This window comes from Acipenser ruthenus, chromosome 13 (genome assembly GCF_902713425.1).
Source record: "Acipenser ruthenus chromosome 13, fAciRut3.2 maternal haplotype, whole genome shotgun sequence".
Lineage (NCBI taxonomy): Eukaryota > Metazoa > Chordata > Actinopteri > Acipenseriformes > Acipenseridae > Acipenser > Acipenser ruthenus.
In genome coordinates this window covers 30132433-30145264 of record NC_081201.1, presented here as the reverse complement: position 1 = coordinate 30145264, position 12832 = coordinate 30132433, and the positions used below count along the sequence as shown (strand labels likewise).

General features: G+C 37.0%; 1 protein-coding gene across 8 annotated transcripts in view; it reads left to right on the top strand.

The window, feature by feature from the left end:
- LOC117418213 (histone acetyltransferase KAT6B-like) overlaps positions 1 to 11573 on the top strand; it is a 41777-nt gene extending 30204 nt beyond the window's left edge. For 7 of the 8 annotated variants that reach the window (XM_058985070.1, XM_034030977.3, XM_058985072.1 and 4 more), the window contains exons 13-17: positions 2034 to 2265; positions 3277 to 3436; positions 3840 to 4130; positions 6947 to 7241; positions 7890 to 11573. In XM_058985070.1, coding sequence (XP_058841053.1) covers positions 2034 to 2265; positions 3277 to 3436; positions 3840 to 4130; positions 6947 to 7241; positions 7890 to 10360 — 3449 coding nt within the window. In that variant the 3' untranslated portion in view covers positions 10361 to 11573. The remainder of the gene's footprint in view (positions 1 to 2033; positions 2266 to 3276; positions 3437 to 3839; positions 4131 to 6946; positions 7242 to 7889) is intronic. The other variant, XM_058985071.1, reaches the window with a different exon arrangement.
- Positions 11574 to 12832: the final 1259 nt, after the last annotated feature.

Genomic DNA, 12832 nt, shown 5'->3' with positions numbered 1-12832 from the left:
ATTTCTGAAAAGGTGCTGTTCAAAAGTATTCAAATCTATGTATTGTGTAATGGGATCACTTTGCATACTTAGATTTATGCAATTCAATAAGATTCCAATTATAAAGACATAATTGCAAAAAAAATCTTTTGTAAGTAATTTCTGAAAATAACACCACAAATGTAAAATAAAATGAACCAGCATGGAAACTGGAGCTATTTGATTTATGCTTTTAAAACCTGGCCCCACTCTTGCAGATGGGAGGGCCTCACAGTCTGCATGAGAAACTCTCAGTACCCAAGCTGTTCATGTGTTTTGGCAGCGATTTGGTTTTGTTGCAGCTCTTTTGTCTGCTCTTGTTGTTTTTTGTTTTTTTTAAGGGAGGTGATGGGGTTTAGGATATGTGTATTTGTTGAGCTATAATGAGGCATTTGATTTTCTCCTTCAATGTGAGAACTGTGTTCAAATTATGCAGGGGATCTGTGATAGTGAGATGGTGAAAATAACAAAGAAAGGGACAAAGGGCGATTGTACACTGTCGAGTTAAGTGGTTTAAGCAGTCTATTGGAGAAGGTGGACTAGCTTGGGGCAATCCTGTTTGAATAGAACAAATATGAAAGGAATGGAAGTTATATCATCCAAAGAACAGTTTAGTGTTATATTTATTTCTAGTAATAATGATCAAGTGTACTTGGTTTAAGGCCAGTATCAGTGATGTAAACAACATGGTCTGCACGACATTAAAGAGCTCCACTATAAATGGCAATCATTTTCAGATTCTTTCTTGAAGTGGGATTTTAATTGTGTATGTATTTACAGAAAAAATTAGAAATCTGAACTAGTCCTTCCCCAGTCATGTCTCATCATTTGTCCTTTGCAGGCAAAAACATGTCCTTGTGCCAATGACAGAGCATTAACCATGACTCACAAAGCAGTGAAATAAAATGCTTTGCAGAAATTCTTTCTGGCACTAACTGGAAGTACACTAAAACCACTAACCTCTACCAAAAGCTACACCAGTGCGGTTTAAAACTAAACCATTCTATGGCAGTGTAATGGAAATAAACTTGAATATGTTTAATAGAAAACAGAGAGACGAAATTTAGTAAAGGTATAATTGAGCAACGACATCACTATATCGTGATATCACTATATAATTAATAGATTTAAAAATATATATGTTTTAATCTTGCTTTATTACTGGGGACAGTGAAAATGTATTTCTACAATGGGTAATACTGAGTTACAGATGAGCAGTATGTAGATAACCAAATAAGTGTGAATTATTCTGAACTGTTGTCTGTGGCAGCCAATCCTTGACAGCAGAACTGTATGGCTAATTACTGAAGGCAAGGCATAATTAGTTAATATTTTTTCTATTCAATTACTTCTGGGCATTGGTACCCACCAGCTTAATTTCATTACGTAGTGCAGGTTGTTTTGTCTTCTCTTTTAAAACAATCTAGAGAGCTCTATAATAAGAGTGATTCAAGGTACTTGTAGCTAACAAAACAGTTTCGCAATTATACAGGTCTCTAGTGTGTATTTTTGAAAAATGTTTTAGAAAATTATGATATCTGGTACTACTCTAGGTAACATGCTTTGACCCAGAGGATGAACAAGGAAGTAAATCAGTAAGATTTCCTTGATGGCATTACTTGCAAACTAACCTAGAGTAGTACCAGATATATCAAGTTTTAAAATGTTTTTTTTTGTTGTTGTTTAAAACGGCACATTTTTGAGGTGTGTGTTTTTAATGGAAGATTTATGAAATGTATTATTACTAGGTATAAATACCGATGGTCCTTCTGCTCATGTTTAAGATTTTCCTTGTGCGTTTTGCTGATGTACCTGTGACTCTTTCCACCTTAAAATACAGTGATTTTGCATCTTGGACATTTTCTTTTAGTAAATCCTGTACGCAATTTTAAGGAAAGGAGAAAATAAAAGAAAATGAAATGCAATGTTTTGTTTATTTACATAAATGTTTACTGAAAGAGTTGGGATGAATGCTACTATCTGTAGGAACCAACTTGTATTTGTTTCATTTTTAGGCTACCTTCTCTCAAGACGGGAGGGACAAGCAGGATCCCCAGAAAAGCCGCTATCTGATCTTGGCCGCCTGTCATACTTGGCGTATTGGAAAAGTGTCATATTAGAGTATTTATATTGCCACAAAGATAAACATATCAGTATCAAGGGAATAAGTAGAGCTACTGGAATGTGTCCACATGACATAGCAACTACTCTGCAGCAGCTCAATATGATTGACAAGCAGGATGGCAGGTGAGATTAGGGCTTTCAGTTTTTCACATAAAAAGAGAAATGTGTTTACACTTTACCTTAAGAATATGGGCAGGTGCAGGAATTAAGTATTTTTTACCTGGATTTGTACTATTGAAATATTTAATTCACAGTTGTCATTAATCATTGAGCCATGTTATTATAAATAATTAGTAAAATATCTATTACGCATAATAATCCAATTAACTCTTTGCCATGATGTCACCATACAGACTACTGTATAACAGTATGTTTAGTGGGGATTTATTTTTTCCATAGTTTTATAATTTTTGAAGAACAAAAAATAAACCTAAACTAACCAGCTAATGTATTGTACCAGGTATAATAGGGTTCATCTTTGGGGTAGAAGATTTAATCAAAATACACAAAATTTGTGTTATGGTATATATTCTCCAAGCCCTTATTTTAAAACCTATATGAATCCTATAAGATCCTACTTTGCTGAAACAGTGTATCTCTATGTATAAATGACTTGTTTAATTGGAATAAAAACCTTTGACAGTCAAGCCCATGCCTTGACACAAAGTTCAATATTAATGTTGTCATAGGGAAGTCTTCAGGAAGCGTTCTCATCAAGGGGCTTACACTTAACTGAGGTCACCCCACAGTTGTATGGCTTTAACAGGATGCCAGGATTGGCATACAAGTACATGCTCACCTAGATCGCTTTAGAACAGGAGACTGAAACAGCTGGTTGCCTACACTGGGGCATCAGTAGTGATACAGGAACACAGATAATGGGTCCCTTACTTTAAAGTTATGCATTGAAGTCCTTCTACGCTTAGATTTGGCGACACATCCCAAGCAGAGCGGACATTCCCCAAACATTTTTCCAAAGATCGATTTGATACAGACTGTTCTATGACTTCTAAATTGAAGGATGCCCTACAGTTAAAAAATTGAATTATCTGGTACATTACTTTTTCTTCTTAGTATTCAAGTTACTACTTAGTCATCAGGAGTGTTAGAATATTGTCTTTAATTAATTTTTAGGTTTGTAATTCTCCGAAGAGAGAAGATGATTCAAAAGCACATGGAAAAGCTGAAGGCTAATCCCCGTCTGAATGAAGTACATGCAGAATGCCTGCGATGGACTCCATTAGTAGTTTCTAATGCTGCTGTTTCTGAAGAGGAACGAGAAGCTGAAATGGAAGTATGTAGTCTTTATAGCCCCTAATAATGATTTTTGTTCTATTGATCTATATGTTTTTTAGGAAGGCAACTGTGAGATGTTTATGTTTAGTACACCCAAATTTGAATGTATGGCAAATCTGAACTATGTTTGTTAACTTACTCAAATTGATCAGTGTCAGCAGGCATGTAAGGTAGTGCAAAGTGACCTGATCAAGTCACTGCAGTACTAATAGTTTTAAATATTCCATGGAATGGAATCTTCTGTGGTTACTTTTCATAACTTCTGCAATGAGACTTAAAAATAATCAAGTTGCAGTCCTTATTCATGGTAATGTTTTAAGTTCGATTTAATGTAGTTTGCTAGATTGATCATGTAAACAATGCATTGCTTCCCTGATTTTATCCTTTTTTTTCTCTTGAAGGCTGAGCATTTAATGGAACAGGCTAGTTGTTGGGAAAAAGAAGAGCAAGAGATGTATTCTCTAAAAATCAGCAAAAGACAACCTACGAAAGTTCCTTGCAAAAATACATTCTTGCGATCTCCACAGTGCCTCTCAACAATTGCAGAACGGTCTGCTGATCAATGTAAAGAAGGCAGTGAGGAGGAGGAGGAGGAGGAGGAGGAGGAGGAGGAGGATGATGAGTATGGTGTCCAAGCAAGTTCACCACCCACACTGACAAAAGCACAGGCAATGCTGGGCTTTAAAAGAAAGGTAAGCATAAACTGAAGTGTTCATTGTAGGTAGGTCAATTTGAAAAAGAGATGTTCCACGTATTTTACACCTACTGTAGCACTATTTTCCATGTTTTCTTGTGTTTTGGTTTTGTAAACGAAGGCTATATTTTTAGAGATGCTTGATCAAAGATTGACTTTGTATTGACATTTCTCTTGATTAGAAAGCATAAGACTTGACATGCCCATTTAATGAAATTGTGTCATCTTGTGGGTGTAGGACATGTTATACCTGTGTAGTACAGTAGGCCAATATATGATGTGGCCTACACTATATAGGTTAAGAAGTCCAAGTCATCCAGTAGTCTTCTGGCTGTGAAAATGTTTAATTTATTTATCTGTCTAAGTGAACGATTGACAAGAAACGTTGTGTTTTGAAAAAATGCATGTATATTTACAGTGCCTTGAAAAAGTCTTCACACCCTTGAACATTTTTCACATTCTGCTGCCTAAAAAATACAATTCAAAATGCATTAAAGTAGGAGTTTGTTTCACTGATCTACACAACATGATCTACAATTCTAAAAATATTCAAAAAGTAATTAAAAATAAAAAACCAAAGTCTTGATGCATAAGTCTTCACACCCTTTGTCATAGCAAACCCAAATTAGCTCAGGTACAACAAATTGCCTTAACAAGGCTCAGAATAAGTTAAATAGAGCCCACCTGTGTCCAATCACAGTAGTTCAACTCATTCGAAGAATCAAGCTGTTTCTGTTGTATGAAGTGAATTTGAAGCAAATGGCAAAACATGCTGAACAAGGAGCTGCTGAAAGAACTCCGGGATAAAGTTATTGAAAGGCACAGATTGGGGGAAGGCTATAAGAAACTTTCAATGTCTTTGAGTATCCCTTGGGGCACTCTCAGGTCCATCATTGTAAAGTGGAAACAGTTTGGCACCACCAAGACACTCCCTCAATCAGGCCTTCCCTCCAAAGTCAGTAGCCGTGGCTTAAGGAAACTGCTGAGGGAGGTCACTGTGAGGCCTAAGATTACTTTAAAAGAACTACAGCGGTCTCTGGCTGAGATTGGGGGAAAACTGTTGACTGTTTATCAATTTCAGAAGTACTCCACAAACATGGCCTGTATGGGAGGGTGGCAAGAAGGAAGCCACTGCTGAATACAAGCCATATGATGTGCCACATAGCTTTTGCAAAGAAACACTTAAGGGACACTGCATGCATGTGGGAGAAGGTTTTGTGGTCTGAAGAGACCAAAGTGGAACTATTTGGTCTCAATGCTAAGCGATATGTGTGGCGTAAACCAAACACAGCACATCACCCTGCTAACACCTTCCCTACAGTAAAGCATTATGTTTTGGGGATGCTTTGCAGCAGCAGGGACAGGGAGGCTTGTGAAGATCGAGGGAAAGATGGATGGTGCAAAGTACAGGCAGATCCTGGTGGAAAACCTGTTCCAGTCTGCCAGAGATCTGGGACTGGGGAGAAGATTCACCTTTCAGCAGGACAATTATTATTATTATTATTTGTTTATTTAGCAGACGCCTTTATTCAAGGCGACTTACAGAGATTAGGGTGTGTGAACTATGCATCAGCTGCAGAGTCACTTAAAATTACGTCTCACCCGAAAGACGGAGCACAAGGAGGTGAAGTGACTTGCTCAGGGTCACACAATGAGTCAGTGGCTGAGGTGGGATTTGAACCGGGAACCTCCTGGTTACAAGCCCTTTTCTTTAACCACTGGACCACACATCCTCCTGCCAATGAGCCTAAGCACAAACCAAAAGCAACAATGGAGTGGCTCAGCAAGAAGAAAGTGAATGTCCTCGAGTGGCCTAGTCAATGCCCAGACCTGAATCCTATAGAAAATCTGTGGCAAGACTTGAAGACTGCAGTCCACAGACGATCCCCTGCCAACTTGAAAGAACTTGAGCTATTCTGCCAAGAAGAATGGGCAAAAACTGCACCATCCTGCTGTGCTAAGTTGGTAGACACTTATCCAAAATGACTCATGGCTGTTATTGCTGCAGAAGGGGCTTGCACCAAGTATTGGCTCAAGGGGTGTGAAGACTTATGCAATAAAGACTTTTCGTTTTTTTATTCAATTATTTTTTGAAATATTTCTATAATTGTTCTTTCATGTTGAAAGTGTAGATGATGTTGTGTAGATTAGTGAAACAAACTCCTACTTTAATGCATTTTAAGTTGTATTTTTTAGGCAGTAGAATGTGAAATGTTCAAGGGTGTGAAGACTTTTTCATGGCACTGTATGTGTGATGTATTTTTCTATTTGTGGGGAAATAACATGGTGGTAACAGCAGATTAATTTTAGCTTGTAAAGCACTGCCCTCTTGTGTCCAAAAGGAGTGCTGCTCACATCAAACCTCTATTTTAGAATGACTCAAGGATTAGAAAATACACATTTTGCTGATAAGCAGTTTCGTCAATTGAATTATTTCATATGTATGAATTACGTCCATCATTTTATGGATAAATTATATTTTTCTAAAATACATTAAATAAAATATATATATTTCACACACAATCCTAATTGAATTGATTATATTAATTATTGAGTGCCATAAACTGACTATGACTCTATTCAAGTACCTGACAGGAGAGTACATGACATAGGAGGCTAGCAGTAGACACAATCGTACTTTATAAATCTGGGGATGCTACTGGTAACCATGAAGTTAAGGTCATTTTGTAGATCTGTGTTCCTCTTTTTTGTCTTTCAGTCTAGCACACAAATAAGCGTAATTAAAGCAAAAAATGTAATATTTTACAATCCCTAAAGCAAACTTGCTGTTTTTTTTTTTGTTCCCCCTACCAGAGGCCTCCCATACTCAGAAGAAAAAGGGGTCGTAAACGTAGGCGTATTAACAGTAGTGTTACAACAGAAACTATATCTGAAACAACAGAGGTTCTTCATGAACCGTTTGAGAACTCTGATGAAGAAAGGCCAATGCCCCTATTAGAACCTACATGCCAGAGGGATGGAGAAGATGAACAAAAGCCAGTCAGAAAAATCTTGAAATACCGTTGTGGCAAGCAGACATACATTAAAGCTGAAGAAAATGACAAACATAAATACAGAAGTCAAGTTCGGGAGGAAGAGCTAAATAAAGGTATTTTTTGTTTTCTTGTTTCTTCCTTTCTTGACATTTACCCCCGTTTTCCCCAGAAATGTTTTTGGCAAGTTTAATTTCAGTTGACATCTCTTACTTATTACTGTCAATATTAACAATAAAGACTAAGAGTGGATTAGCTGAATTTGTAACTATTTTGATGGGATTTTCATTTATTTTCTTGTTTCCTATCAATAATTAGTTTGTTACTTAAATATAGAGCCTCGTTATTATAATACCTGCTTTCCATATATTCCTCATGTTAAGTGCATCCTGTAATTTAGTTATTTGTGAATGCCTTTGTCACCAGTTCAAAAGTTCTCTGTTCATTATAAATGCAAATACTTTTTCAGGACAAAACAGGAGAAATATATATCCCCCCCCCGACATTGTTTGTATTGATCTTAGTATAAATAAATTGGCTGTATACAAAGTCGGTTACAAAAAAGAATAATTATGATATTATAAATGATAGGTATCTTGGGATTATGCAGTTATTAGAGTTAAGATTGAGTTTCCCAGCTTTAATTTGTGTATCAAAAATCACTAGTAAATAGTGTTAGCTAAAGGATGAGATACATTTATGCCAATATTGTATTGCATGACTTTATTAACTTACTAAACATTTTTTTGTGTGTGTATTTGTAGGCCTGCCATTTAGTGGGGCTGTGTTAAAAAAGAATAAGGAAGACAATCCTCAACCTGTGAAGCGTAAAAAAGGTTGGCCAAAAGGAGTAAAGCGAGGTCCACCTAAGTGGAGGCGCAAGAAGGAAAGAAAGACTGGATTTAAGCTGAATCTTTACACACCCCCTGAAACTCCTATGGAAGCTGACCATCAGGTCTTGGTAGAGGAACAGAAGGAACACCCAGAAAAAGCCCCTGCGATCACAGAGGAGGACAGTGAGCTGAGTAAAGAAAATGACCCGTTGGATACTGATCTTGTAAAGTTGCTCTCTGTGTCCCAGAGTCCTGAAGAGGTGCTTTCTAAAAAACAGGAAGAGAAATTTGATATAATAGGGCCTCCTGAAGATACTGACAGTCATGATGAAGGCCAAGAAGGTCCTGATCATGGATGGAAGGACCAAGAAAAAACTGAGACTGTAGCTGAACAGCAGGAGGAACCTGCCCTTGCAGCGGAACCTGAGGAGGAAGATGAAGACGAAGAGGAACCAGTGCATAACGAAGATCATGATGCTGATGATGAAGATGACAGCCATGTAGATTCATCAGAGCTAGAAAAGGAAGAGAATTCTGTCTTGAAGGAGCAGCCTGAGTGTCGGCAACCTTTTTTAGACATGAATGTTACAGCCAGTGCTGTGCAAAATGATCATAATGATGATACTAATGTGAACTGTGGTGGAGATCTTTCAGCTGATATTGACAATGATGATGTTGATGATAATGATATTGCTGCTGATTCTGAACATGTTCTTGATTCTGAGTCTGAGGATGAAAATAGTCATGACCCTGACCAAAAGGAAAGTGAAGGATTGAGCCCTGTTATAAAAGATGGTCCCACTGTTTGTACAGAAATTGACACTGAAACTGTGCAGGCAGTACAGGCTCTTACCCAAGAAAATAATGAGCAGGAAGATACTTTCCAAGACTGTGTGGAAACACAGGAAGCATGTAGGAGCTTGCAAAGTTATACACATATAGACCAAAGCCCTCAAATGACCATAATAGATGACTGCCATCAATCAGATCATAGCAGTCCCATATCATCAGTCCATTCCCATCCCAGTCAATCGGTTCGTTCTGTGACTAGTCCAGCAGTATCGATTCTAGAAAGCAGCTATACACAAATTAGCCCTGATCAGAATGCCATTTCTGTGCCATTACAAAATATGGAAACCAGCCCAATGATGGATGTCCCTTCTGTTTCAGACCACTCACAACAAGTTGTAGACAGTGGATTTAGTGATCTTGGCAGTATTGAGAGCACAACTGAAAACTATGAAAATCCTAGCAGCTATGATTCCACATTGGGGAGCAGCATTTGTGGAAATAATTCATCCCAAAATAGCTGCTCATATAATAACATCTCTTCCAGTAGCCTTACTCAGAACAGCTGTGCTGTGACACAGCAAATGACAAATATTAATGGAAGCTGTAGTATGATGCAACAGAACAGCATTAACTCTCCTCAAAATTGTAGTGTTAAATCTCCACAAGGATGTGTCCTAGAAAGACCACCCAGCATCCAGCAGCAGTTGCCCCAGTGTGGCTTGTCTAACAACTTTACACCACCAATGCAACTGACAGATATTTCTGAGTCAACTCCAAATATCGGAATTTATGAAAGGATGGGCCAAAGTGATTATGGTGGTTGTCATTATCCACAGCCATCCGCCACTTTTAGCCTTGCAAAACTACAGCAATTAACCAACACACTTATGGACCATCCATTGCCTTATAATCATTCAGCTTCTGTCACATCCTATGCAAACAGTGTATCTCTATCTTCACAGCTTAGTAACACAGGCCTTGTTTCTTTATCTCAGTCTCCACATTCTGTCCCTGGAGGACACCAAGCACAGGCAACAATGACGCCTCCACCTAACCTTACCCCACCTCCAATGAATCTTCCTCCTCAATTACTGCAGCGTAACATGGCAGCTCCAAACATGGGACTCCCACCCTCCCAGAGACTTCAGTCTCAAATGCCAGGCAAAAGTCATGTCTCAATGCGCTCTAAATCGGCTCCTTTGTCACCTCATCAGCAGCAGATGTATGGAAGGGCCTCACAGACTGTAGCCATGCAGGCACCTACAAGGACACTAGCCATGCCTCGAATGAATATGGGTGTAAACCTAATGCCTGCGCCAGCTTACAATGTCAACTCTATGAACATGAATATGAACACTCTGAATGCTATGAATGGGTACAGGATGGCTCAGCCAATGATGAACAGTGGCTACCATGGAAACCATGCGTACATGAATCAAACAGCACAGTACCCTATGCAGATGGGAATGATGGGAACTCAGCCATACCCCCAGCAGCCCATGCAGGGCCCACCACACAGCAACATGATGTACACTCCACCAAGCCACCATGGTTACATGAACACAGGCATGTCAAAACAATCTTTAAATGGATCCTTCATGAGACGATAAATGTACCTTGTTAATTCCTATTTAAAAGTGCATTTTATATCAAAATGCACTATTATGCCTGGAGCATCACTTTTTGAAAACCAGCACTTGGTATGAATGAAAAGTCTTTATGAAGGCGCTTTTTTTTTTTTTTTTTTTTAAATAGAAAGCCTTATATCATCAAATAAAGATGACATTTCTTTGTTGATTTCATATGTTATACTCCTTTGATGAATGAAGCCTAAGTTATTAAACAGTGGAAAAGAAGGCTTCAGCAGTTGGACTGCATTTGTGTGGCAGATCTGTATAATGGAGCTATTTAATGTGCCTGCTATAACTAAGATTTTTGGACATTACAGCCTTTTAAAGAAAACTCCAGTTCTGAGTTTGTGTTCCATTCTTCTGCCTTTTATATATTTAAGTTATTGTAAAATGGTATTGTTTTTTTGTTTGTATTTTGGTATGGTGACACATAGCATGCTACAAAGTCTTTGTTAGTGACAGTGCATAAGATAGTACTGTACAAGTGTTGTGCTTAATAGCAAGCCATTTTTAAAATGATTGGCCTTGGATTAGGTTTCCCCAGTATGGGAGTAAGATGAAACTATATTTTTGTTATTTCTAATACTGTAAAAATGTAAAACTTAGTCCTGTTTCAGTTAAGTTTGAAAGGTTTTATTGCTAAATGTGTATAATTCAGTACTTTTGTAACAAAATTATTTAAATGAGGCAGCTTTCTGTTTTATAAATGCAAACTGATTTCTGTCTAAATAATGAAGCATATCTCAGTGTTTGTACCAGTACAGTTCTAAATCATTTCAAAGAACATGCCCAGGATTTTTAAAAAAAAGGGTAAATTTAGTCTGAAGTTGCTATTTTACAAAAATGCCTTTAACCTTACATTTTCATTCCATCTGTAGATTTTTCTATCTTTATATAAAATGTTGGAGTTATATTTTACAAAAACTTAGAGCTGTAGCCTGTGAATAAGCTAGCAAGTCGCATGTAAAAAGCAAATTGTATTTGTGTCTGTTTATATTGCTTTTTTTGTAGCATTTGTACCTGTACAGAGTGACTGAGAATGAGAAGGAAAGCTGGATATGTGTACAAAATAGAACAGAATGAAAGTCCTGTATTTATCGGTTATCTTTTTAGACAGTCACTTAAAACAATACACAAAAAATACACAAAAAAGCTGTACATTTTAACATAAAATAAATTATGATGAGCCATTCTTGGACTTCTGTGATTAGTACTTGTGTACTTTTTTGTGTCTATGAAATACAAATCATTGTTCTGTGTAATTTCTAGCAGTACAGAAGCTGGGGGTCTTCCTATAAAAATATTGTTATATTCCTCTAAAAATAACTGCCTGTGGATTTCTTTTAACGAGAGTAATTGTAGAACAAAACAAAAATCCATATCATAGAAAGAAAATCCTAAAACATTTTATTGTGGATGGATTTAAGAAATATTTTGTGTAATACCTCCCTTTTTTTTTGTTTAAGCAAATAAAAATACCTTTATGGACCAAATAAACAAGTTAACTTTTAATAAAGCTCATTCACCAAATGTTAGTACAATGCTGTATATACACAGTCGACACAAAATAAGTACTTACATTTTAGCCATTGGATCTAAATGCATGTCGATAGTTGAACACACACTATGGAATATATGAACAGTTAATTTAACATGTCTACAGTGGTCATCGGTATGCTGATCACAAAAGCAGATACAGCATGTTGAGGGACTTATTACTGTTTATAATTTAGAAGAATGAATTTCATCACCAGTGCTGAATCACTGAACGATAAAGGTTGAACTTGCTGTAATGTGAGGAATGGATTGTTGAATTGCTTAATGTAAAATATGTTTTTGCTAAAACTAATTGATATGCCAAGGTTCATAGGGAGAATTAGGGCTACTTATTTTTCAAGATACAGGTGTGTTTTTTTTTTTTTTTTTTTTTTTTTTTTACATACTGACAAAACAGTATTTTCAATAAAATTAAAAACCTAATTCCCAAAGAACAAGCAAAAGCTTTCATCCAACTATTTATCTATGTTAAACCCATTATGGCTGCTAGAACTTTATGTAGTGGATTGGCAAAAATGAAAATTTGCTGGTGTACAATTTTCTGCAGACAGAAAATAACAGGACAATTATTTTGAGACATATTGAAAAGCGAGCATGATTGCAGTGAAGCAATTCCTTCCTATCCTGTTCAGTCTCTTCCATGATTACAATCTGTTAAATCTACTGTATCTTTCTTTTCTCCATTTTGTTCACTATTTGAATTGACCTCATTCTTTGCATTCTTTCTCTCTATTAGCAGATTTATGTCAAGTTGTCTTGGCTGTTTTAAAAAGCCACGATTGGGTAAAATGCTCCTGTGCTTAATCACTTCATTAATCGCATCCACAACTGTCATGTTTTTATAAATCATTAGGTAGGTTAGAACCAGAGTGGCGGATCTGCTTCTTCCCATTG